Here is a 24,503-nt window from a genome sequence, read left to right as displayed (position 1 = left end):
CACACTTTAAACCACTGGCTCTGAAATGTCCCGAGACCTGTGGTTTCCTCCACACCAGAAGCCCACCTCCCGGACAGGGAGACTCAGGCAACCCAGTCACCGCCCTGGGCAATTAGCTTTTTTAGCTCTGGCTCCTTCCATCCCCCTGTGACAGCCTGCCTCTACCCCAGGGCTTCTCCACGCTGGCCTCACAATAAATCTCTGAGTAAATAAAAACAAACGCCTCGGCCCCACCCAAAACAATTAAATCAAAATCTCTGGACTCCAGCCACAGTATTTAAAAAAGGCATTTGTAAAAAGCCATCGAGCTGCACACTTAAGATCTAGCATCTTACCCAACCAAACCCAGTGCCGTTGAGTCGATTTCGACTCATAGCGACCCTGTAAGACAGAGTAGAACTGCCCCATAGAGCTTCCAAGGAGCGCCTGGCGGATTTGAACTGCCGACCCTTTGGTTAGTAGCCGTAGCACTTAACCACTACTCCACCAGGGGTTCCAGCATCTTACTGTATGTAAATTATATGTCAATTTTTTTTTTTTTAAAGTTCCCCAGGAGACTCTATTGCACAGCCGTGGTGGGGAACCACTGGTCTGGTCCAAAGGCTCCAGCGCCTGACACTGGGCGCCTCTCTCCCCATCACACCCACATGTTTCTCAGGCTTTCGCTCAGAACTGGGGCGTCCATGGTTCAAAGGGCAATGAAATGACCCAGACATCTCCCTTAGCATCCGCTTTCGCCCAGCAACCAGCTCCCCTACGCTTCTGATTGGCTGGGGAGCACGGGGCTAGACGTTTTGCATTTTCTATTCGCAGCTCCTTATTTTTTAAGAAGAGGAAGTATCCCAGCCTCCCACCCCTGTAAGAGGTTAGTCGATGTGCTCAACCGCCTTCCACGATACCGTGTGGGTTTGTACTCGGGCGTGACTGGCGCAGCCTAGCTAAGGGGCGGGGCGAAGGAGCAGGCTAGTTGTTCATTGGTCACCCTCCGTGGCTGCCGTGACTCCGCCTTTTTCTCCGCGCTCCGTTAGCTCACAGCAGCCGTCCCCTCCGAGGTACTCGCCCCCATTGGCCGCGGGCCAGGCCGTGACCCCGCCCTTCAGCCCGTCCGGTGCTCCAATTGGCTACCGTGGTCCTGCCGCAGGCGAGCGCGCTGTGCCCACCGCGAGACAGCGGCGCGGCGCGGGCGTGCGGGCGGCCTGCTGGCTGCATGGCGAGCTGTGAGCGGCTGCGCGGCGCGGCCCTGCGCGACGTGCTGGGCCGGGCACACGGCGTCCTGTTCGACTGCGACGGGGTGCTGTGGAACGGTGAGCGCGTCGTCCCGGGCGCCCCGGAGCTGCTGGAGCGGCTGGCGCGGGCCGGCAAGGAGGCGCTGTTCGTGAGCAACAACAGCCGGCGCGCGCGGCCCGAGCTGGCCCTCCGCTTCGCGCGCCTCGGCTTCGAGGGGCTGCACGCCGAGCAGCTCTTCAGCTCCGCTCTGTGCGCCGCGCGCCTGCTGCGCCAACGCCTGTCTGGGCCGACCGACGCGCCGGGTGCCGTGTTCGTGCTGGGAGGCGAGGGGCTGCGCGCGGAGCTGCGCGCCGCGGGGCTGCGTCTGGCGGGGGACCCCAGCGAGGACCCGGGCGCGGGCGACAGCACGGCCCCACCCGTGCGCGCCGTGCTCGTGGGCTACGACGAGCACTTCTCCTTCTCCAAGCTGAGCGAGGCGTGCGCGCACCTGCGCGACCCCAACTGCCTGCTCGTGGCCACCGACCGTGACCCGTGGCACCCACTCAGTGACGGCAGCCGAACCCCTGGTGAGCGCAGAGCGGACAGGGAAACTGGGGGTGCGCCCTGCACTTTTACCTCCGCGTCTGGGGCGGGAGTAGGAAGGACGGAGAGTGGGCGTCTCCAAGGGACCAGAGATGGGAGGCCTCCCACCCAACAAAAGCCCGGGGTTCCTTCATGTCCATATCTGGTAATTCTTGCAGCCCGTGAGAAGCAGCGGTGGGCTAACCTTTTGGCAGATAAGGAAACTGAGGCCCATTGTGGTTTAGGGAATCATTGGCTACTCCATATCTCCCCAGTCCATGCCTTCCTGAACCAAACTCAAGGCCTCCTGTCATTTGCCCCACCCACCGTGGCAGTGAGGTTGGACGGCTGGGGACATAGCCTGGAAGGATTGTCCCAGTGTGAGGATTGGATCCTCATCCCTGGAGGCAGGAGGAGGTAGGGAGGTGTGTGGGGAGGGTGGGAGGCGGAGCTTGACCTGAGTTTGAATTCCAGCTCTGGGTAATCTTGTTAACGTTACATAACCTCTCCGAGCACCTTTGTCCTGGGTGCAAAATGGAAATAACAACCATGCCACTTGCATCTGAGGGTAGAGTGATCCAGGTCAGTGGCTGGCACATAGCAGGTGCTCAGATGTAAGTTGTATCTGAAGCCCTCTTGTGTAACAGCTTTATAAAGCACGTTGGTACCTGCCATTCTTATTTGGTTTTCAGGTAACTCTGGAGATTGAGGTTATTGTCCCCATTTTTCAGTTAAATGGAAGCTAAGAGAGGGAAAGTGAGCCAGTCTGGGGCACACAGAATCAATGACAGAGCTCAGGGACTTGAACTTGGCTCTTGTGACCCCCTGTCCAGAGTACTCTTCATTGTGTAATCTCCTTGGGTATTGTGCCCTGCAGAGAGGAGAGAAGCAGTCAGAGCCCTACAGCATGGGGGCTTTGAGTCAATAAGAGCAGTTGGCAGCAGAGGCTAGCTGGCTGTAGTGAGTATGTGTGGACAGTCAGTAGGCCGGGGGCAGGGACAGGCCTCCATCACCTCTTCTCTGCTGGCCACTGACCCAGACAGTCATCAGTACCAGATACTGGGAGACAGGGTGGTATTGATCTAGAAGGAGTAGACACAGTGTTCTGATGGGTGGTGGAGAGGGCCAGGCACTGAGGGGATCTGGGAAGACTGCCTGGAGGAGGCATCTTGCAGGGCAGGAAGCTAAGATGCTGACCCTGGAACAGGGCTTGGGCCGTGTTAGAATCAGTACCAGGTTGGGAATCTATAGCTCTAGGCCTCTCCTAGCTCTGCCACAGACCTACTTACTGTGCGACCACCTCAGCCTCAAACCAGAAAACCCAGCCCGTTGCCATGGAGTCTGTTCCGACTCGTGGCAACCCAATGTGAGTCACAGTAGAACTGCACTCCATAGGGTTTTCAGTGGCTGCTTTTTCGAAAGTGGATTGCCAGGCCTTTCTTCTGAGGTGCTTCTCGGTGGACTGGATTCAAACCTCTAACCTTTAATAGCTAAGCACTTAACCTTTGCACCACCCAGGACCTCCTACCTCAGCCTCAGTTCCCCATAAATGCAAGGTGAGGACTCTGGTCAGGGCTCCCAGCTGGCAGCTCCTGGCCACCCTGGGCCGTGCTCTGAAAAGCAAGTTTTTCTCTGGAGGCCTAGAAGCTCAAGCGAAGGTTGTGGGCTAGAGTCCCCCGAGGCTCAGGAAGGAGGAAGCTGAGGAGCTGGGGTGAAACTGAGGCCTGGCTCATGATCCTCAGGGTGAACCCAGGCCCCCTTGAGTCTCAGCACCCACCTGGCTATGCCCTTCCGACCCTGCTGGTCGCTCCCACAGCCTAAAGGGGGAGGCAGAGGCCTAACAAATACAGCATTGCAGGCACATTTACGCACAACTGAATGACACAGCTTTGAAAGCGTGGCAAAAAAAATCAATTATGCATAAAACCTGAAATAATGCAAATCTCCACCCCCACCCCCCCATGTTTCCTACACACATGCCACTCCTAAATTATGAGTTGCATTTATCTTATTGCCACATGGCAGCCACCTGAGCTGGTAAATAGAAATGCCCACTGTTTTAGGAATACATTGCCAGCATAACTTGCGACAGCCTTGGATTACAGAATGTTGAGATAAGAGGAATGAAGTTGGTCTGAGAGACAGTTGTGTTCATAGACTGCTCCTAGGATGCCTGCTCCCCAGGGCAGGGAACATTGTTGTGTTCACTGCTCTATCCCGGCACCTGGCACAGTACCTGGCATGTGGTTGGGCCTCCGTAAATAGTATTAGCTGAGTGAATGAAGTGTGACATGGGAGGTTGTTGTGGATTGAATTGTGTCCCTCCAAAATGTGTGTCAACTTGGCCAACCCATGATTCCCAGTATTGTGTGGTTGTCTGCCATTTTGTGATTTGGTGATTTTCCTGTGTGTTGTAAATCCTAACCTCTATAATGTTAATGAGGCAGGATTAGAGGCAGTTATGTTAGTGAGGCAGGACTCAGTCTACAGGATTAGGTTGATCCTGAGTCAATCTCTTTTGAGATATAAAAAACAGAAGCAAGCAGAGAGGAGTAGGACCTCATGCCACCAAGAAAGAAGTAGCCAGGAGCAGAGTGAGTCCTCTGGACCCAGGGTCCTTGCACTGAGAAGTTTCTAGACCAGGGGAAGATAGATGACAAGGACCTTCCCCCAGAGCCGACAGAGAGAAAGCCTTCCCTGGAGCTGGCGCCCTGAATTCAGACTTTTAGCCACCTAGGCTGTGAGAGAATGAATTTCTGTTTGTTAAAGTCATCCACTTGTTGTATTTCTGTTCTAGCAGCACTAGGTAACTAAGACGGAGGCCAAGAGTCATCACCTCTGCCCTGGTGGGAAAGGAAGGTACTTACAGCTGAGAAAAACATTGAGATCAATCAACCAAGCCCTTCCTGTCCTGGAAGGACTCTCTAACTCAAGAAGCCAACAGCTTTTCTTCCCTACCCAGCTCTTAAGAGAACGTCCCAGAGGGGTTGCTGGGGGCTGGCCTGGAAGCCTAGGTTCTGGTCCAGCTCTGCCCTGATCCTGTGACACTAGGGAAGTCCCTCCTTGTCTGGGGCCTCAGGGCTGAGAATTCTCACCATCTGTGCCAACTTTTTTCTTCTGTGCCTTTGGCTTGACTAAGTGAAGTGTTGTCCCCTGGGGACAAGAGGGTGCAGGTAGAGGGATTTCGGGTCAGAGTAACGGAATGCTTATAAATGTTCAGCAGCCAGCTGAGGGGGAGCCCTGACTTGTACCGTTTGCCAATTCCTGTGGTGTAAATACTCCCACTGTCACCGATCTCAGGCTACCAGTGTGTAGTCACTGAACACAGAGTTGGGAAGGGATGCATAGTAGCACCCCTTTATGTAGTATCCCCACCATTACAGATATAAACAACCTCAAGAGCATAGATAACAATAGAGTGTGGTGAAATAATTAGGGTGTGGTGACTGTTACACATATTACCTCAGTTCTAAAAATAATTCATTTAATATATAAGTCGATTTTTGATAGTGACTGTTTAACAACCAGCTCACACAATTCCTGAAAATTAAATGACCAGCAACTCCCCAGCCTGTACAAGCTGGCCCAGCACACGACTGGGTCAGACCCGCCCCCCAACCTCAGATCCTTTTTCTGTCCCTTACTGAGCTGTGCAGGCCTTACCGTTTGCCACTTTTCTGAGCCTCAGCTTTCTCATCTGTAAGATGGGCTTCCGCGCACTCCCAGCACAGCCTCTGGCACTTTAGAATGTGCTTAGTAAATGGTGACTATTACCAGCATCATTTATTCAGGAACATTAGTATGAAGGCAGAACATTCTGGCACAAAGACTTGCCTGTGGGACAGTGGACTGATTGTGTGGGGCAGGATAATACCAGGCTGGGAGTCAGGACTGTCCTTTTCTAAACAGTCTTCCTATTGTTAGACACTTGGGTGCCTTCCACAATTTTGTTTATTATAGTTACTGCCGCCGCAGACATCTTCAAGCACGTAGCTTTTTGCCTCCAGTTTGAATTCTTTTCCTGCGATCACTTTCCCAGCGGAGGCCGACTGGGTCAGAGTGTGGACATTTCTGTGCCTTGCTCTGTTCCAAAAAGGCAGTGCCCCTTTCCCATGCCAGGGGCGTACATTCTTGTAGCAGTAACCACAACCGCTGTTTGCAAAGTGCTTTTCCGTTTCCAGAGCACTTAGCCCTGTGATCCCCACAGCACCTCATCCAAGGTAGGCGTTACTTGGATCCTCCTTTCGCAGGAGTCCAGGGAAATGCAGAGAGGTTGAGTGGCTTGCCCAAAGACTCGTAGCTGCCAGAGTAAGATGACGAGCATTGGGAGGGACTGAGCCAGGCCCTGTTCTAGGTGCTTTACTGCAGTGGCTCATTCAGTCCTAACAATAACCACACAACGTAAGTGCCATTGTTGTTGTTAGGTGCCGTCGAATTGGTTCCCACTCATAGGGACCTATATACAACTGAAAAAAATACTGCCTGGTTCTGTGCCAGCCTCGCAATCATTGTTATGCTTGAGCCCATTGTTGCAGCCACTGTGTCAGTCCATCTCATTGAGGATCTTCCACTTTTTCGTTGACTCTTTACTTTACCAAACATGATGTCCTTTTCCAGAGACTGCCATTAGCATCCCCAAAAGGTTGACAGCACAAACCCACCCAGTGGTACAGCGGAAAAAAGGCCTGGCAGTATGCTTCCGTAGAGATTACAGCCAAGAAAACCCTACAGAGCAATTCTACGTTGTTAACACATGGGGTTGTCATGAGTCAGATTTGACTCCACAGCAATGGTTTTAGTATCCCCGTATTAGAGATGGGAAAACTGAGCGACAGAGAGGTTAAATAGCCTGCCCCAGAGTGGTGGCAATGGAGTCTGAACGCAGGCATCTGGGGCCAGCGTTTGTACTCTTGGCCGTCACACTCTCTTGGATACAGCCCTTTTGCCCTGTTTCAGGGCCTGGCTGCCTCTCCTGCCAACCCTGCTGACTGAGTCTCCCCTCTTCCCGCAGGCACTGGGAGCCTGGCTGCAGCAGTGGAGACAGCCTCGGGTCGCCAGGCCCTGGTGGTGGGCAAGCCCAGCCCCTACATGTTCGAGTGCATCACGGAGCACTTCAGCGTGGACCCTGCCCACACGCTTATGGTGGGCGACCGCCTGGAGACCGACATCCTCTTCGGCCACCGCTGTGGCTTGACCACCGTCCTCACGCTCACAGGCGTGTCCCGCCTAGAGGAAGCCCAGGCCTACCTGGCAGCCGGCCAGCATGACCTCGTGCCCCATTACTATGTGGAGAGTGTTGCGGACTTGATGGAGGGGTTGGAGGACTGAGCCCACCGACCTGCAACTGCAGCCCCTCCCCTAGCAGATCCTGATCCCACACGTGGAGGCTGTGGGTCAGGAGCTGCATGAAGCACCATTAGCTCGCTAGCCCGTTTCTACACCCTGGTGAGGCTGGGACCCAGGGAAGTTTTTAGAGCCCTTGTACACCCTCCTCCCAGCAATGGCTGGGTACTCTTTGCTGTCCCAGAAGCCACCCGCTCCCTCACCGGTTCACCCAGACCTGTCCAGCCAGGTGGCCTGATTTCCTGCCCTGCCACCCCCCCGATACCAACTGAAAATCTTCTCCAACTTTGAGCACATAAACTTCTCCCTCCTCCCAGGGGCCCGCTACACCTCTACCTGCTCCTTGGTCCTGGCCCTTGGGTTCCTGTTGACCAATCAGAAGTCTGGGTAACCATAAACTGTTACTGTCCTGAGCCCTCAGTGGACCAATCAAAAGGCTAAGTGATTTCACTCATTGATGTTGGGCCCTGAGTGGACCAATCAGAAGTCTTAGTGATGTTGGGTCACTTCTTGATGTTGGGTCCTGAGTGGACCTCGGATCCAAAGGAGCCCTGTGGCACAATGGTTAAGTGCTCAGCTGCTAACCAAAAGGTTAGGGATTTAAACCCACCAGTGGCTCCGTGGGAGAAAACAGCTGGCCGTCTACTGCCTTAGAGGTTACAGCCTAGGAAACCCTCTGGGGCAGTTCTTCTCTCACATGGGATCACTATGAGCTGGGATCAACTCAGCAGCACACAACAATGGGAGCCTAAGTAACAATGACTGATGTCCTAGAGCCTGAGTGGACCAATCAGAAGGCTAAGTGACAATGCCCCTTTCCTGTCCTAGAGCCTTAGTGGGCCACTCAGAACACCAGTAATAATGACCCATCAGTCTCTCGTATCCTAGGTAGACCAACCCATAAGCCTGGGATACAGTCATCTCTTGTCAGTCTGGGTCTGACTGGACCAGCCAAGGGTCCGGATTCTAGTCGATAAATGAGAGTCCAAGTTCCAAAGACCCCCCCCTCCCCCCGCCCCATTCCATAAAGGTGGTGATTCTGTGGCCCCTCAGTGGCTCTGGGGCTTCTGTGCCTGTGAGCCCTGCCCTCCCCTGATGATGGTAGCCCATGTTGATGGTGGTCGCAGCTTCTGGGGGGCCTCTTGCGCCCTCCCTGTGCGGTTGGTGTCTGCTGTGCCACCTCTCCCCATGCCCACCCCCAGCTATTTATTTATTTATTATCATGTGCCAGTGCTGGTGGGGGTGGGGGCCGGGTCTTCCCGCCACTCCCCGCCCCACCCCCTGCTGTAATCAGCCCTCCCGTACTTAATAAAGTGGGAGTGAGAGTGTCTGTGCGTTCAGTCTGGACCCAGGGTGGGAGGAGGAGCCTCCACCCAAGCCAGCTCTCCCTGAAACCTTCCCCTGCATGAAACAGTCCACCCTGGTTTCCTGAGTGTACTCTGTGTGGTAATGCTGTGACCCAGTAGTTTGTACGTTGTTGAGTCTGTATATACCCCTTTGTTTCAGTCCTGGAAACCTAGCAAATTTGTATTCCTCACCCCATTTTACAACTTAGGAAACATCATAAATGTGATGTTAACTTACAAAGACACACATGTCATCACCTTAGGCAGGATTTGAACTTGGGTTGCTAACTCCAGGAGGCTGCAGCAGCCTCTCTGTAGAGAGACTGAGGGAGAGACAGGAAGGGGGAGGATGCGGTCCTCCTGATCCGCTGACCTCAAGGAGCTCAGGTGGGATGCTGCTGAGTGCCCTTCTTAAAAGCATCCATCACACCTGGGATGCTGGTGATTGTCCTGCCTCCCCAAGCTCCTCCAGGTGTGGCTGCGGGTTTCACTCTTGGCTGTGTCCCCAGGGCTCAGCTATGAGCTGGCCGAGGGCAGCCCAGAGAGGCTGAGTGGGGAGATGCCGTGACTACTCCAGGCCTGTCCCCAGCTATTCCAGGAACTGTGCAAGCCCCTTCCTGCTCAGCCTCAGCTTCCTCATTTGTACAGTGAGGGGTGAGACTTTGATGGAGGCTTGACAGAACCCTGCGGGTGAGACTTAGGCTGGGTCATGAAGTCGGACCAAATGCGGTGTACTCTTGGCGATTTGGACAGAAACAACTTGGCTAAGGCATAAGGGGACTTGTTGGCTGTCCCCATGAGGTGGCCCAGCATCCTCCAGGCGTAGCCTTCTCAGTTCTGATGCCACAGTGGACTGTGGGTGTCTCTCACCTAACCAGTGGGCAGACAGTCACTGGACTGGCTTGGGTCACATGTCCATCTCAGAGCCTGTGCCCAACAGAATGGAACACAGCTATTAGCCAGCGTGGATCATGTCCCTCTCCCCAAAGGGGAAGTCCTTGCCTCCCAGACCGCATTCTGAAACCAACAGCCATTTCCACTTCCTTGCTGACAGAATCCTGATTTCTTGGACACAGCATGTGATGGCATGTGTGTCAGAAGGGGAAGGCACCCCCGTCCCAACTACTGAGTTTTGATTGGTTTAAAGCTTGAATCTAGACCAATCACCGTTATTTGTTTCCTCTGGCCAGTGATTGGTTTAGTCATGGGCACTGTGGTATACTTTTGGCCAATGAGACTTGAGGGGAGATCTACTGGAGCCTTCTGAAAATGTTTGCTTCACTTTTTTTTTTTTAAATCAATTTTGTAATAATTCTGGATTTACAAGACAGTTGCAGGCAGTACAGAAAGTTCCATGTACCCTTCACCCAACTCCCCTAACTAACGTTAACATCTTACATTACCATGGTACATTTGTCAAAACTGAGAATTAGTAAAATACTATTAACTAAACCATTCAGATTTCATGTTTTTCTACTCTGTTTTGCGCTTCCTTATTTTCTGGCAGTACAAGATACTCCAGATTTATCATGTATTTTGCCTCACTTTTAACAGACATAGAGGAAAGACTTACTCTTCTGGCCTTTGGATGTGGTGCTGGGGGCTGTTGCAGCCATTTTGTGATTATGAGGTGTAACCCTGCAAAGTACTTAAGGTAACAGAGCAGAAAGATGGGAACAACTTGGGTTTTTTTTCCCTCCAACTTTTAATTTAAAAAATTGTCAAACCATCAGAAATTATGCTAGAATGGTACAAGGAACACCATATGCCCTTTACCTAGATTCACCAGTTAATATTTTGCTTATTTGCTTGATGGCACTTTATATATTTGCATTTTTGGCTGAACCATTTGAAAGTTGGCAGATGTGAAGACAGTTCACCCCAAATCCTTTAGCTTGCATGTCCTAAAAGCAAGGTCCATCTGTTGTTGTGTGCAGTTGAGTCGATTCCAACTCATAGTGACCCTATATGACAGAGTAGAACTGCTTCACAGGGATTCCTAGGCTGTAATCTTTAAGGAGCAGATCACCAGGTCTTTTCTCCTGTGGAGCAGCTGGTCGGTTCTATCTGCTGACCTTTCAGTTAGCAGCCAAGTGCTTAACCATTACACCACAAGCTCCTGAAAAACCATCTACATGACCACAATTCATGATCACTGTAGTGAGTTTGAGGGAATTCTGGGCTAATCAAGGAAACAGATATGACCATGAGATTGCAGCATTGCATAACAAGCTTATAAAAATGGTGGGGAGGCTGTGTTTGACCTCCTCTAACATTACAAGGGGGAAGGAGAATCAAGATCAATAGCCCTAGGCTGAGTTCGATAATTCATTGCAATGGCCACAAAGAATTCACAGACAATACTCACCATTATGGGGTTTATTAGGGAAGTAATGGGTTACAATTCATGTTCAGGAAGGCTCAGGGTACAATCCTTCCATCAGAACAGCCTCTTTTCAGCTGTGCTCGCAGGCACACCTCTCTCTGGCCCTAGGCCTCTGCCCTGCTGAGGCAAGTGTTACCAAGCTCTTTTAGCCCCTGCCAATAAGTTCCCAGAGGCATCCAAGGCACTCAGCTTTCTTGCTCTCTGGGCCAGGAAGCCCATTGCACAGTCTCCTGCCAGTCTCTCCTGCCATGGCTTCTCACTGTCTTTAGGGTTACAGCTCGCTCTCTCAGTCTCCTGGTTCCAGGAGCTTCTCAGCTGGCTGTTCTTTCTTGGTGGTGGTGGGATCCCCTCTCTCCCACCAATGGAGTGGCTCATTTCAAGTCCAGCGGGATGGCAAAACTGACCAATGCCTCTTGGTGGGCCACAATTACCCTGTTTGCACAGTGGGTGGAAGTTACAAGACCACTGCAAGCAAGGCTGCACAAAAGTGATCCATTATGCCACAAAGCTATTCACTGGGACTCAGACATCGACGGTTCCCCATAGCAGGAGAGGTGCAAGAGACACAGAGAGCCATCAGAGGGGGCAAAGGGCCTGAAACTCCCAGGAAAAGAAGGGAAGGGGGGAAACTGCAGCAAGATAGGGGGGAGCCCCTGGGTCAGAGAGCTATGAAGGCCGCAGCACCTTAGGGTCCTTATACCTACAGAGTTTTAGCTTATCTATGGGTAGCAGATGTAAGGCGCCATTTCACAGGGTATGTCAAGGAGGCCACCTCTGGCTAAAAATCTGCTTATTTCGTAGGGTTATTTTTACAACTGGATATATATACATTTGAGCTGGGCACTGGTGGGGTTTTGGGCTAATGGACCTGTTAAGAAGAAATAAACAGTCTGGGGCCAATACACAGAGGCCATTTTTGGTTCATTTTTATAACAATCACACAAGAGCTGAGACCTTTCATGATTTCTTTGAGCCACAGAACTAACCTGCCACAGAAACACTCTACCTCCAGTCTTCCTGTTTTATGAAAGACGTGTTCCTTCATTTTTAAGTTATTTCCAATGAGTTTTCTGTTGTTGTTGCTAGGTGCCATCGAGTCAGTTCCAACTCACAGTGACCCTATGTACAATAGAAGGAAACACTGCCCATTCCTGCACCATCCTCACAATTGTTGCTGTGCTTGAGCCCAACAGCACCCACTGTGTCAGTCCATCTCGTTGAGGGTCTTCCTCTTTTTCGCTGGCCCTCTACTTTACCAAGCATGATGTCCTTCTCTAGAGACTGGTCCATCCTGATAACATGTTCAAAGTATGTGAGACCAAGTTTCACCATCCTTGCTTCTAAAGGGCATTCTGGCTGTACTTCTTCCAAGACAGATTTGTTCATTTTTCTGGCAGTCCATCTTTGCTTTTTAACACCTTGAAGAAGTCTTTAAACCCTTCAAAGATGAAGTAAAAGAGCGAAGCAGAAGATTTCAAAGGGCAGCTCGAGAAACAAAAACCCAAACCTGCTGCTGTTGAGTCGATTCCAAAGTAAAGTATTATAGTGAAATGTGCAAAGACCTAGAGTTAGAAAACCAAAAGGAAAGAACAAGCTTAGCGTTTCTCAAGCTGAAAGAACAGAAGAAAAAATTCAAACCTTGAGTTGCAATGTTAAAGGATTCTATGGGCAAAATATTGAACGATGCAGGAAGCATGAAAAGAAGATAGAAGGAATACAGAGTCACTCTACCAAAACGACTTGGTTGATGTTCAGGTTTCAGGAGGTAGCTGTCATGGATCGAATTGTGTCCCCCCAAAACACGTGTATCAATTTGGCTAGGCCATGATTTCCATTATTGTGTGATTGCCCACCATTTTGTCACCTGATGTGATTTTCCTATGTGTTGTAAATCCTATCTCTAAGATGTTGATGAGATGGGATTATTGGCACTTATGTCAACGAGGCAGAACTCAATCTACAAGATTGGATTGTGTCTTGAGCCAATCTCTTTTGAGATATAAAAGAGAAGCCAGCAGAGAGACGTGGGAACCTCATACCACCAAGAAACAAGAGCCAGGAGAATAGCACACCCTTTGGACCTGGGGTCCCTGCACTGTGAAGAACCTCCTTGATGGGAGAAGGCTGATGACAAGGACCTTCCCTCACAGCCAAAAGACAGAAAGCCTTCCCCTGGAGCTGGAACCCTGAATTCGGACTTCTAATCTACTAGACCGTGAGAGAAGAAACATCCCTTTGTTAAAGCCATCCACTTGTGGTATTTCTGTTACAGCAGCACTAGATGACTAAGAGAGTAGCATATGATCAAGAATGGATGGTATTGAAGGAAGAAGTCCAAGCTTTTGAGATGTAAAAGAGATTAAGCAAGCAATTGAAAGAAGCAAAGATGGGGTGAGACCAATGCCAGGCCACATGGAGATGCCAAGCCAGGAAGCGGAAGCTGAAGAGACAAGGACCTTCCTCCAGAGCTGACAGATAGAGAAAGTCTTTGCCAAGAGCCAGAACCTTGAATTCAGACTCCTAGCCTTCCTAACTGTGAGAAAATAAACATCTGTTTGTTAAAGCCATCCACACGTGGTATTTGTTACAGCAGTACTAGATGACTAAGACAGCGCAAAGGGGGAGTGGTGTCATCCGTTGCCACCACTAGGCCCTCTTGCCCTTCACAGAGCAGGAAGAAAAGATGGTTGGATTTTTGTTTTTTCAATTTGTGGTGAAGATATACACAGCAAAATATACATCAGTTCAACGCTTTCCACATGTACAGTTCAGTGACATCGGTTACATTCTTCAAATTGTTCCACCTTTCTCAATATTCTGAAAAAAAGATAGTTTTTGAGGTCCAGGTACCAGCTGGGGACCACAGTGTTCTTCTTTCCTTGACTCAGCAGATAACAGGGCTTTGGCTCTAACTCCTGTGTGACCCTGGCCAAGTGGCCACCCTCTTTGGGTATTTCCTGCATCGTCAAGCGGGTGAGTAGGTCAAGTGCAGTACCTTCAAGGTCCTTCCCTGCTCTGACTTCTGGGATTCTGGCTGGCTTTGACCACCAGCATCATCCTCGGCTGGGCAGCAGGGTTGGCAGGGGGGTGTGGATGGTGCTCTATGGGCCCACCAGCCCCGCCCTGTCTACTGCCAACCGGAGGAGGTGCAGCCTGCTTGGGGCTGGGCAGGAGCCTGCAGGCTGGGAAGGACTGCGCCATCTGGAAGAGCTGAGCTCATTTCTCAGGGCAGCAGCCAAGATCCTGCACGGGAAAAAGGATTCCAGAGAACTGGAGGCCTGGGCTGCAGGGCTGCCACGGGGGAGGAGAATCCCAGGGGGAGAGGGCCTTGGCCTCGGGCGAGCAGGAGGAGAACTAACGGACACATCTCTCAGGTACATCACCTTCCAACCAGCTGGTGAATGGGTACCACCCCCCACCTTCCAGACTGGAGACAGGTCAGAGAGGTCAAGGAACCCGGCTGCAGTCACAGGCAGGCAGCCACAAAATCAGGACTTGCTGCTCTCCTGATTCTAACTGCAGCCTCATTTCTGGGCCCCAGCCAGTTGGCAGACACAAAATAGGGGATCAGAGAGGACAAAGTGAAACCATGTGTGCAAGCAAGGCGCCAGGCACAGGCCCTGGACAGATAAGTGGGTGCTATCACCAGGAGCCCTGAGGATGGATGGGCTTGGGCAGGGCGTGGGGGGGCGGATGAGATGCAGTTTGTCCCTCCCAAAACCCAGGAAAACCATAATACTTCTTACAGGGGACACTGAAATCTGGAGAGACACCTCCCCGGCCTAGGCAGGAGGGGACTTGTTGAAGATAAAGTAGGGGTAAGGGGGAGACCACCCAGAGATGCAACAAAGACCCCAGGAAGTTGACTCAGCCTGGAAAAAAGGACAAGGGGGAGGTTAAAACCTTCTGGGGTTCCATGAAAAAGTAATCATAGATTTAGTACAGCAGACCTGAGTTCCTCTCTGCACTATCCTTGTGTGGGAGAAAAACGGTTTAACCTCCCCAATTTACAGATGGGAAGGCTGAGGCAAGCAGGAAGAAGCGACTTGCCAGGATGCCATGGTGCGGGGGAGGTGTGGCAGAGCTAGGAGCAGAACCAGAGTCTCCAGACTCCCAAGTGGGGGCCTTTAAGAAGCAAACTTTCCACCATGCCTCTCGGCCAGGCCAGGCCCAGGAGAAGACTGAAGCAATACCTTTGTGAAACGGCAAACATCTCTTGGCACCTCTGATGCTGGGCCTGGTTTCCAGATTGTGGTGAAAAACGTAGCAGCAGCTCCAGAGCCCGTGGGAGCCCAACGAGCAGACTGTAGGGAAGCACCAGGTGTCCTTGCTCCAGGTCCCTGCCTGAAATGCCCCAGGACTCCATAGGGGAAGCGCTTGCAGAGGAACACAGCAGAAAGGCAGTGGAGTGCCCCCTGTTGAGCCCTACTGAGCCCTCCCTAGACTGAGGTTTTGGAGAGGACCCGGAGGAAAAAGCGAAGCTGCTGCGGTTGGTTAGTAAGGCAGCCAGCTTGGTCTAGATGGGAGGGTACAGGCCCACAGGGGTGCAGCCCAGCCCCCTTTCAGGGCCAGCTTTGGCCCCACCAGGCCCCTCTCATCTTGCACCAGGGCGGACTTCAGTCATCTGGAGGAAGGTGCCCCACCAGGTGGAGGCAGAGGAGGCGGGGCTGGGCGGCAGGGCAGGACAGGGCAGGGCAGGGTGGGTTTGCTGGCCCCGCAGCCAAATGTGAATCACCGCTAGGTCTGAATCTTCCTCCCTCTTTGGTGCTGGCAGCTTTGGAAAGGGGAGTATGGAGAAGGAGGTCCTCAACACCCCTCCAGCAACACTCCCCTTGACTAGTGCTCCCCACATCCCTCCCTCCACCTGGTTCCTGGGTGTGAGGTGAGCCCCCCTCCAGCCCACCCTCCACTCTATTGATAGTAATTTTCCCTGCAGCCCAAATCTGGTCTCAATATTCCCCTCCCTATAACCTACCCTATACGAAGAAGAGCTGGGCATCAGGATTGGAGGAAGATTCATTAACAACCTGTGTTATGCAGATGACACAACCTTGCTTGCTGAAAGTGAAGAGGACTTGAAGCACTTACTGATGAAGATCAAAGGCCACAGCCTTCAGTGTGGATTACACCTCAACATAAAGAAAACAAAAATCTTCACAACTGGACCAATGAGCAACATCATGACAAACAGAGAAAAACTGAAGTTGTCAAGGACTTCATTTTACTTGGATCCACAATCAACACCCACGGAAGCAGCAGTCAAGAAACCAAAAGATGCATTGCATTGGGCAAATCTGCTGCAAAGGACCTCTTCAAAGTGTTGAAGAGCAAAGATGTCACCTTGAAGACTAAGGTGCACCTGACCCAAGCTGTGGTATTTTCAATTGCATCATATGCATGTGAAAGCTGGACAATGAATAAGGAAGACTGAAGAAGAATTGATGCCTTTGAATTGTGGTGTTGGCGAAGAATATTGAATATACCATGGACTGCCAGAAGAACGAATAAATTTGTCTTAGAAGAAGTACAACCAGAACGCCCCTTAGAGGCAAGGATGGTGAGACTGCGTCTTACATGCTTTGGACATGTTGCCAGGAGGGATGAGTCCTTGGAGAAGGACATCACGCTCGGCAGAGAACAGGGTCAGCAGAAAAGACAAAGACCCTCAACGAGGTGGATTGACTCAGTGGCTGCAACAATGAGCTCAAGCATAACAACGATTGTAAGGATGGCCCAGGACCGGGCAGTGTTTCGTTCTGTTGTGCATAGGGCCGCTGTGAGTTGGAACCAACTTGACGGCCCCTAACAACAACAGCAACATAACCTACTGTGGCTCCCCAGCACCCTCAGAAAATACAATGTCCAAGCTCTTTACCTGGCCCGCGAGGCCCTTCATGATCCAGCTCCTGTTGGCTTCCCAGCCTCACCCCCCGTCTCCCCCTACATCCCCTAAACTCCAGCCGTGCCTAGACGCTCACGTTCCCCAGGTCTGTGCTTCCTCACCTCTGAGCCTTTGCCCATGCTAGAATGCCACCTCCTTCATCCATCCTTCAAGACCCACCTTCTTGGCATCTGGACAGTCTCCAGCCCCCACGGCACTCGGGCCTGACTTCCCTTTAGCTCTCATCATACTCTTCATTTTTTTTTTTTTATTGTGGTGAAACTATACATAAGAAAACATACACCATCTCAACAATTTCCAATGGGCAATTCAGTGACACTGAGTACATTCTTCAAGTTGGGCAACTATTCCAATCTTCCTTTGCCCCAAATCATCCCAGCACCGTTGACATAAACTCACGGCCCCCTAAACCATGCTGCTTCTTAATCACATTCACGGTTGGATTCTGCCTGGAGAGCGGCTCCATGGCAGGGACTGGGAGGGGTTCATCTTGAATCCTCAGAGGCCACCCCCGGGGCCAAGGCTTCAGGGGGTTGCTCAGTAAAACATCTGCTGTATGGATGGCAAAAGGAAGGACTGTGCCTGGCCTTGGTGGGGGAGATGTGCGTGGGGGTGCACAGAGTGGGGACCCCAGCCCCTCACAATCTGGTCCCCCTTGGGCCCTCTCGGGCTGACACTCTCAGACAGCCTGGGCTGTCTGAGGAGCGCCAGCTGGCCCCTCACGAGGGCTGAAGCCTGAGGCCCGAGCCAGGGCTGGTGGCCTCAGGCCTGGCACCCAGCCCAACCTTTCTTTAGCCCTAGTAAGGAACACAGGCAGCAGCCGCCATCTCTGCTTCCGGGGGAGGCCCGGGTGGGGCCAGGCCTCGTGGTTAATGGATCCTCCCACCTGCAGAGGCCCACAGAGCCGGCCACACCCTGGCCCCTGCCAGGAAGCATGCAGCATCACCTACCCAAGCTCCAGTCACTGAAGGACCTGCATCCCCTCAGCCATCTTCTCTGGGTACCCCCAAGCTCAGCCTGCTGGCCCCAGGCCCCCTTCCCGCCAACTCTTGGGCCTAGCTCATCCTCAAACTATTTTCCATTGGCTTCCTGCAATCCCTGCCACAGCATAATTCTGGGGGGATGGGGTGGGATGGAGGAGGAGACTAGGGAATGGAGCTTGGACCCTGGGGGTGTGGCTAAAAAGGGGTTGAGGGGGTGTCACTCTGATTGGTCCTCTCTGCTCCAGAACTGGCTTCAAAATTCCACTGACCCCGCCTCTGGTGGCCCACAGCCATGTCCTGACCTCCAATTGGCCACGCTTCCAGGGGGCGGGACTCACCAGGGTCTGGTCCAGTTAAAAAGGTGGGAGCGGCCCGGGACCCATCTCTCCTCTCGGTGGAGTCTTCAGACAGCTGGTGCAGCGGTCCCAGGATCACCTTCTACCCTCAGCCATGGCCTGTGTGAGTGTGGGTGCCCCACCCCAAAGCCCAGGGAATGAGATGGGAGCAGTGGGCAGATCAGAAGGTCGGGTCTAGTTGTATCTGTGTGATCTTAAGCAAGTACCTTCTCTTTTCTGGGCCTCAGTGGCCATGTCTGTAAAATGGAGGTGGGTGCTATGGTCCCCAAAGGCCCTCTGGAGCTTAAGAATTTTCTGGATTTCTCTGGGGCCTGACAGCACAGTTATTTCTGCCTAGGTCTTACATTCTGCAGCTCTGTAGCTCTCTGAGAAGTGAGAGTGGAAGGGTGTGGCCAGCTGGGGGGGGGGTAAGATGGCACATTGGTGACGTCCAGGCACTGTCCTCTTCCCCTCCTCCACCTCCAAGAGCCTCCTGTCCCCTCCCCCCTGCAGCTGTCTCCAGTCACCACGCCAGGACAGAGTCAGGCCTCTGCTCCAAAGAGCTCTGAAAAGTCAGAGCCAGGAGCAGAGACAGGCTGCTGGGGAGGGAGCCTGCTTGGGCTGAGGGGATGAAGGATGGTTCTGGCCCCGCTGAAAAAAAGTGGGGCTGAATTTCAAACCACCCACTCCCTCGAGGTGGGAGGTGGGGGATGGTAAGGGAGAGAGAAGGAGTGAATCTTCCCCAGGCCCCCAGGGAAAGGGTTCAAGTTTCTGGCAGAAGGAACCACTCATACCCACTAACTCCTGCCACCAGCCTTGGGCACCACGGGTGGCATGCTAAGTGGGAGGGCAGCTCCACCCACCCCAAGCTTCCTGGGCTGCAGATTCCGGACCTTGTTTGTGCTCCCCACTCCTTTGAAGGGCCTGGCCATGCTCCTGGGGGTCTCCCACAGGGCCTTGAAGAGGATGACGGGGAGCCCCCAGTGGCGGCCATGGCCTCTTCAGAGGGGACCCACCTACCTTCATTTACCTTCCGTTGGACCAGGTGCCAGGAGCCCTACTATCAACTGCCCATCCCAGCCTGGTTCTCTCCCTCTGTTAAATGAGGAGATGGCATAGCACCTTGCCTCCAAGGCCACTCTGAACCCAATCCCGCGCCCCCGGAGCTGAACCTTAAAAAAAAAAAATTTTTTTTAAAGCTTATAAATCCTGTTTTCTAGAAGCTCACCCAGGTTACAGATAACAGACCCTGCTGGGCGTAGGGACTTAGCCAAAGCCACACAGGTTCCCAGACTCCCTAGGCTCCCAGTTGGCCTGGTCAGAGGATGCAGGGTGGGGACGACCCCCGCCCCCCGCCTCCGCCCGGGCAACTGGGGGCAGCGGAGTCCCGCGTCCTCTAACCGACTGGGCGGGGTCTTGTCTGCGCAGGGTCTGGTCGCCAACAACCTGAATCTCAAACCCGGGGAGTGCCTCCGAGTGCGGGGCGAGGTGGCCCCTGACGCCAAGAGGTGAGGGGGCCAGGCGGGGTGGCGGGCGGAGGGGCGCTGCCCAGGGTCCAGCCGGGCGTGGCTGGTCTGGGCGTGGCCGCTGCGACTCTGCTCCTCCTCCCGGCCCGGAGGGGGTCAACGTGGCCGCTGGCCGAGGCTGCGTTTTCTGGGTGACTCACTTTCTCTGCGGGGTCTGGGCGCCCCCGCCATTGTCGCTTCCCCTCCCCCCTCCCCCTTAAACGAAACCAGCTGCAACCAGCTGCGGCCTCGTCATCTCCCTCGGCTTGGCCCCTTCCCCCGCCCTGGGTGGGCAGGGCTGTAGCTGGAGAGGGAGGGCAATGAGAGGTGTCACCCCCAGGGCCCTCCCTCTGTGGTCCTTCCTTCCTGCGTTTGCGTTTGGTCATTCATTCGCTCAATCTTTCCTTCCTCACCCCTTCCTTCACTCATTCATTTAGCCAGCTGGCCTGTTTTCTCAGCAGCCGAGTGACCTTGGACCAGTCAGCCAACCTCATCCAGTCTCAGTTTGTTCTTCAGTGAGACAAGGGGAGATTGTCGGCTGAAAGGAATGCCATGCTGGCCATCTCAGTGACCAGGGTGATGATGTCTGGCCAGATACCCCAGTGCAGAAACTCTTAATTCTTACCAAACCCTTAGGTTATCTCCACTCCAACAAAGATCTTATTTATTCATTCGCCCCACAATTATTGAGTGCCTTTTGTGTGTCATGTAAAGTACTGAGCACCAGAGATACAGAGACATCCAAGGCAGACAGGACACTTGCTCCCTCCTGCCCCCAAAGGTCGCCATCTGGAGGGACTCTCTGCCCTTGAGCAAAGGCACTGGGACACAGACTAGTGTCCATGAGAGTCTTGCGGCTGTCAGCAGAGCAAGACCTTTAGAGACCCTTCTTGGCTGCCCCCATTCTACAGATAAGGAAACAGACCCAGAGAGGGGCAGACTTGCTCCAGGTCACACAGCAAGTAGGTAGCAATGAGTTCTCCCAGGTAGCTGCACTCATGGTAGCACTGGGTGGAACAATCCTACCACTTTTCCCCTAGCTTCGTGCTGAACCTGGGCAAAGACAGCAACAACCTGTGTCTACACTTTAACCCTCGCTTCGATGCCCACGGGGACGTCAATGTTATCGTGTGTAACAGCAAGGACGGTGGGGCCTGGGGTACCGAGCAGCGAGAGTCAGTCTTCCCCTTCCAGCCTGGCAGCGTTGTGGAGGTGGGCTGGGGACCGGGGCCTGGGGGCTGGGCACTGGGTAGGCTGGGGTGGAGCTGGGTTAGTGGCTAGAGGCCCAGGCCTCGCCTACCGTCTCCTCCTTCACTGTGTGATCTCCGGTGAGTATCATCCTCAGCAGCCCCACCCGCAAATCTGGGCTGTTGTAAGGGCTGCATGGAGGAAAGGGTAGGACACAGGCCATGGCTCTGGCCGCAGTGCCAAGGCTCCCGCTGCAGGGTCCACCCCAGGCCCAGCTCACTGCCCTTCCCCCCCTGCCAGGTGTGCATCTCCTTCGACCAGGCTGACCTGAGCATCAAGCTGCCAGATGGATACTCATTCAAGTTCCCTAACCGCCTCGACCTAGAGGCCATCAGCTACATGGCGGCCGACGGCGATTTCAAAGTCAAGTGTGTGGCCTTTGAGTGAAGCCGCTGACCCACAGTCTCCAATAAAGGCTGCTGCCTGTCATGCCCCTGAACCAGCCTCTTGTGTGTGTGTGTGGCGGGGGGGTCCTCCATCTCCCCAGGCTCTGCCCCTTTTCCATCTCCATTCACTTCCTCCTCAAACACCTCTTAAATGCAAGTGGCATCTTCTTCCCCTGGTCCCCTGGGCCAACAGAGAGCCCAATACACAGCAGAAGACTCAGTGACTACTGAATAAGACCCAGTCCCTGCCCTTGAACTGTCCCAGGAGGGCCCCAGCACACAGTAGGTGCTCAAAAAATGTTGCCTAAGTGAAACCAGGGGAAAGAAGCAAGGACAGACTGATTGGTGCCATGTGATGGGGAGCACAAGGGGAAAGAGACCTGAGATCAGATAATACGGGCTACCAGCTGTGTGGCTTTGTGCATGTTAACGGACCTCTCTGAGCCTCAGTTTATTCATCATGCAAGGGGAATAATGATAGTATGTGCTATTATTAAACGAGATGTTGCATGAAGGAGGCCAAGTTCAGTGCCTGGTGCTTGGTAATCACTCAGGGTCCAATACTGCACTACTGTTTGAGATATTAATACCCAAACTTGAAGGAGAGGAAATGGGTTCTGAGTGGCGAAATGACTCCCTAGCCTGTACCAGGCCCAGCTGAGCCTTGGGGGAGGGGGCGGGCATCCTAGCTGGTGCCTCCGAGCCCGGGTACCCTCCTTTGCTGGGATGTAAGGGCAACCAGGGTGCTAGTCTGGAAGCTGCTGGCTCTGTGGCCATGGGCAGGTCCCCTGCCCCTGGGGGCCTCAGTTTCCCCACCTCAACAATGGGGAGATGGGCTTGGGTGATGGCCCCAGTACCCCACTGCTGGCCTCAGTTTCTATGGTAGAAGGAGGTAGGGTGGGTGTGGAGGCCTGTATTGGGCCCTGCAGAGAACCAAGAAGTAGAGTCTGGCTAACTTGAAGCCCAGCCTCCAGGCTCCCAGAAGCTGTTGCTGCACACAGCCTCTTTCTTGGGGAGCAAAGGGGTGAGGGAAACTCCATAAGCCTGTCCTCTCCTGGGTTTCCAAAGAGAATGTCTCTTCTGAGACCAGCCCAGGTCCCATTACCTTGGAGGGTAATGTGCTTAACTCAGCCCTATCACACTCACCCATGACAAGTGATGGGATGTGGAAGGATGACTGGGGCGCCCTACACAACCAAAACTTCCTTGCACCCTTCTTCCTTCCTGCTCGCAGCTGCAGTGGGATCTTCCCAGGGCCCCTGACTTCTGGGGAAACAGCCACGGCAACTGGGCCAAAGTTCAGGAAGACTTAGAATCAGAACCTCATTGGTCTCCCCCAAAACCCCACGGCACTGTCTCCTGAAGTGGCCGGGGAGGGGGGGGGCAGCTTGGCAAATGTCCCTCTCCAGGACAGCGGCACCAGCTGAGGGACCCTCAGGGTTTTCCACCCCCCGCCTTACTTTCCTCGTATGTAAAATAAACCGCTTGTTGCTGTCGAGTCTATAGGACAGAGTAGAACTGCCCCATAGGGTTTCCAAGTAACAGCTGGTAGACTTGAACTGCCTACCTTTTGGTTAGCAGTCAGCACTTAACCACCACACCACCATTTCACTCAGGCCTTTTTGGGTAAAGGATTCCCATCTCAGTGCACTCCCTGGGGCCTGGGAAGGGGACAGGCCTCTAGGAGAGGGCCAAGGAAGGTGAGACACACATGGTGGGCTCACACTAGCCACACCCAATGTCCAGGCTGTCCTGGGAATCCCAAGCAGCCACCCAGAGGAGTAGTTTTGGAACCTGGTTGTGTAGGGGCGCCCTCTGCTGGACATTTGCAGAAGCGCCACCTCAGCCTCCTTTCTCTAGTCCCCATGGTTCACCCACACCTATTCTCCCTACACTGGCTGAGCACCCACTATGCACCAAGACTGAGACTATGACCAGCAGAGGAGAGCCCTGGGACTAGATGAGGATACAGGTCATTGGGTGTGGAGGAAGGAGACTGGGCTTGGAATCAAACCCCAGCTCCACCGCTGTGTGCCCTTGGACCAGTTCCTCAACTTCCCTGAACCTGTTTCCTCATATGTCAAATTGAGTTAATACTAGTACCTATCCTGTGGGGTTTCTGTGAGGATTAACTGAGCCATGTGTACAGACATGTGTGCTGCCTTGCACGTAGTAGGGACTAAGTAAATGTTGGTTCCCTTCACCTCTTTTAAGACTTGGTGTGTTCCAAGATCCTATCTATAAACCTGGGCACAGAGGATTTAGAGCTCTGGCCTTCAACTGCCTGGGCTCCACCCTCACCACCTGCTCTTCTTGCCTTTGTGACCTCGGGCAAGTGACTGTACTTCTCCAAGCCTCAGTTTCCTCCTCTAAAACAGGGATCATACCACAAAAAGAGATAATCCTGTAAAAAGCTAATTAGATGGTAGCTGCTATTGTTATTCTTTATACTCATTGTCTTAGTTATCTAGTGCTATTATAACAGAAATATCACAAGTGGGTGACTTTACCAAACAGAAATGTATTCTCTCACAGTTTAGAATGCTAGAAGTCTGAATTCAGGGCACCAGCTCTAGAAGAAGACTCTGGGGAAAGGTCTTTGACTCTTTTCAGCCTCTGTTCCTTGGAGCTCTCATTTGGCATGTATCTTCTGCCATCTCTGTTCTTTTGCTGCTTGCTTGATCTGCTTTTATATCTCAAGAAAGACTGATTTTGGGAGACACAACTCAAACCATACCACTCATTTCCTCCATCATCATTTCTATTAAGAGAATGAACTCTCTCTCAACAAATGTAAAAATAATTTTAAGGAGACACCAACCCAAAAAGGGTGGTGGACATTTAGACCATAAGCTGTAGTAAAGGGTTGTCAAGCTTTTGGGATCTCTGGGCCATGCCTGCCTTGGGGTGGGGTTGCCAGTCCCTCAACTCCTTTCTTGTTGTAAAGGGACCTGAAACTCCCTAGGAAGAGCTTGGAGCAACAGTCCCTGCCTGGGGTGGGTGACTTCCCACTGCACAGGGAGTTTTCTCAGATGAGCCTCGCGTCCCCAAGCCACAGGTGGGCCGGCAGCTTGGGCTGAGAGAGCTAACTGCACAGAGCTCCCCACACTAGGCTGCGTCCAAGCAGCTGTCTCCTGCCTTGTTCCCTGTCTCTAGGCCAGAGTGGAAACTCTGAGTGCAGAGCCATGCTGTGTACAGGACTCTAGTACTACCCTTACTAACTGGGGGACTTTAGTCAAGCCACTTCCCCTCTCTCAGCCTCCTTTTCCTCATCTGTAAAA

At 52.9% G+C, this 24,503-nt stretch overlaps 2 protein-coding genes and 1 long non-coding RNA gene across 3 annotated transcripts; 2 read left to right on the top strand and 1 right to left on the bottom strand.

Annotated features, from left to right (window-relative positions):
* The first annotated feature begins 1,207 nt into the window (after positions 1-1,207).
* On the top strand, positions 1,208-8,110 carry PDXP (pyridoxal phosphatase). Its single transcript, XM_064283574.1, has 2 exons — positions 1,208-1,793; positions 6,800-8,110. The coding sequence occupies exons 1-2, from the start codon at positions 1,208-1,210 to the stop codon at positions 7,114-7,116; spliced, it is 903 nt and encodes a 300-aa protein (XP_064139644.1). The 3' UTR covers positions 7,117-8,110.
* Positions 8,111-9,699: 1,589 nt separating this feature from the next.
* On the bottom strand, positions 9,700-19,596 carry LOC135231166 (uncharacterized). Its single transcript, XR_010321692.1, has 2 exons — positions 19,485-19,596; positions 9,700-19,255 (listed from the first exon to the last, which is right to left on the bottom strand). It is a non-coding gene; the product is annotated as an uncharacterized LOC135231166 (long non-coding RNA).
* On the top strand, positions 18,074-21,275 carry LGALS1 (galectin 1). Its single transcript, XM_003419774.4, has 4 exons — positions 18,074-18,207; positions 19,512-19,591; positions 20,629-20,800; positions 21,077-21,275. Exons 1-4 carry the CDS (start codon positions 18,199-18,201, stop codon positions 21,221-21,223), a joined length of 408 nt encoding a protein of 135 aa, XP_003419822.1. The 5' UTR covers positions 18,074-18,198; the 3' UTR covers positions 21,224-21,275.
* The last annotated feature ends 3,228 nt before the right edge of the window (positions 21,276-24,503 follow it).

Source organism: Loxodonta africana, chromosome 4, assembly GCF_030014295.1.
Source record: "Loxodonta africana isolate mLoxAfr1 chromosome 4, mLoxAfr1.hap2, whole genome shotgun sequence".
Taxonomy (NCBI): Eukaryota; Metazoa; Chordata; class Mammalia; order Proboscidea; family Elephantidae; genus Loxodonta; species Loxodonta africana.
The sequence above is the reverse complement of the archived record's forward strand: the minus strand, read 5'-3'. Positions and strand labels throughout refer to the sequence as shown.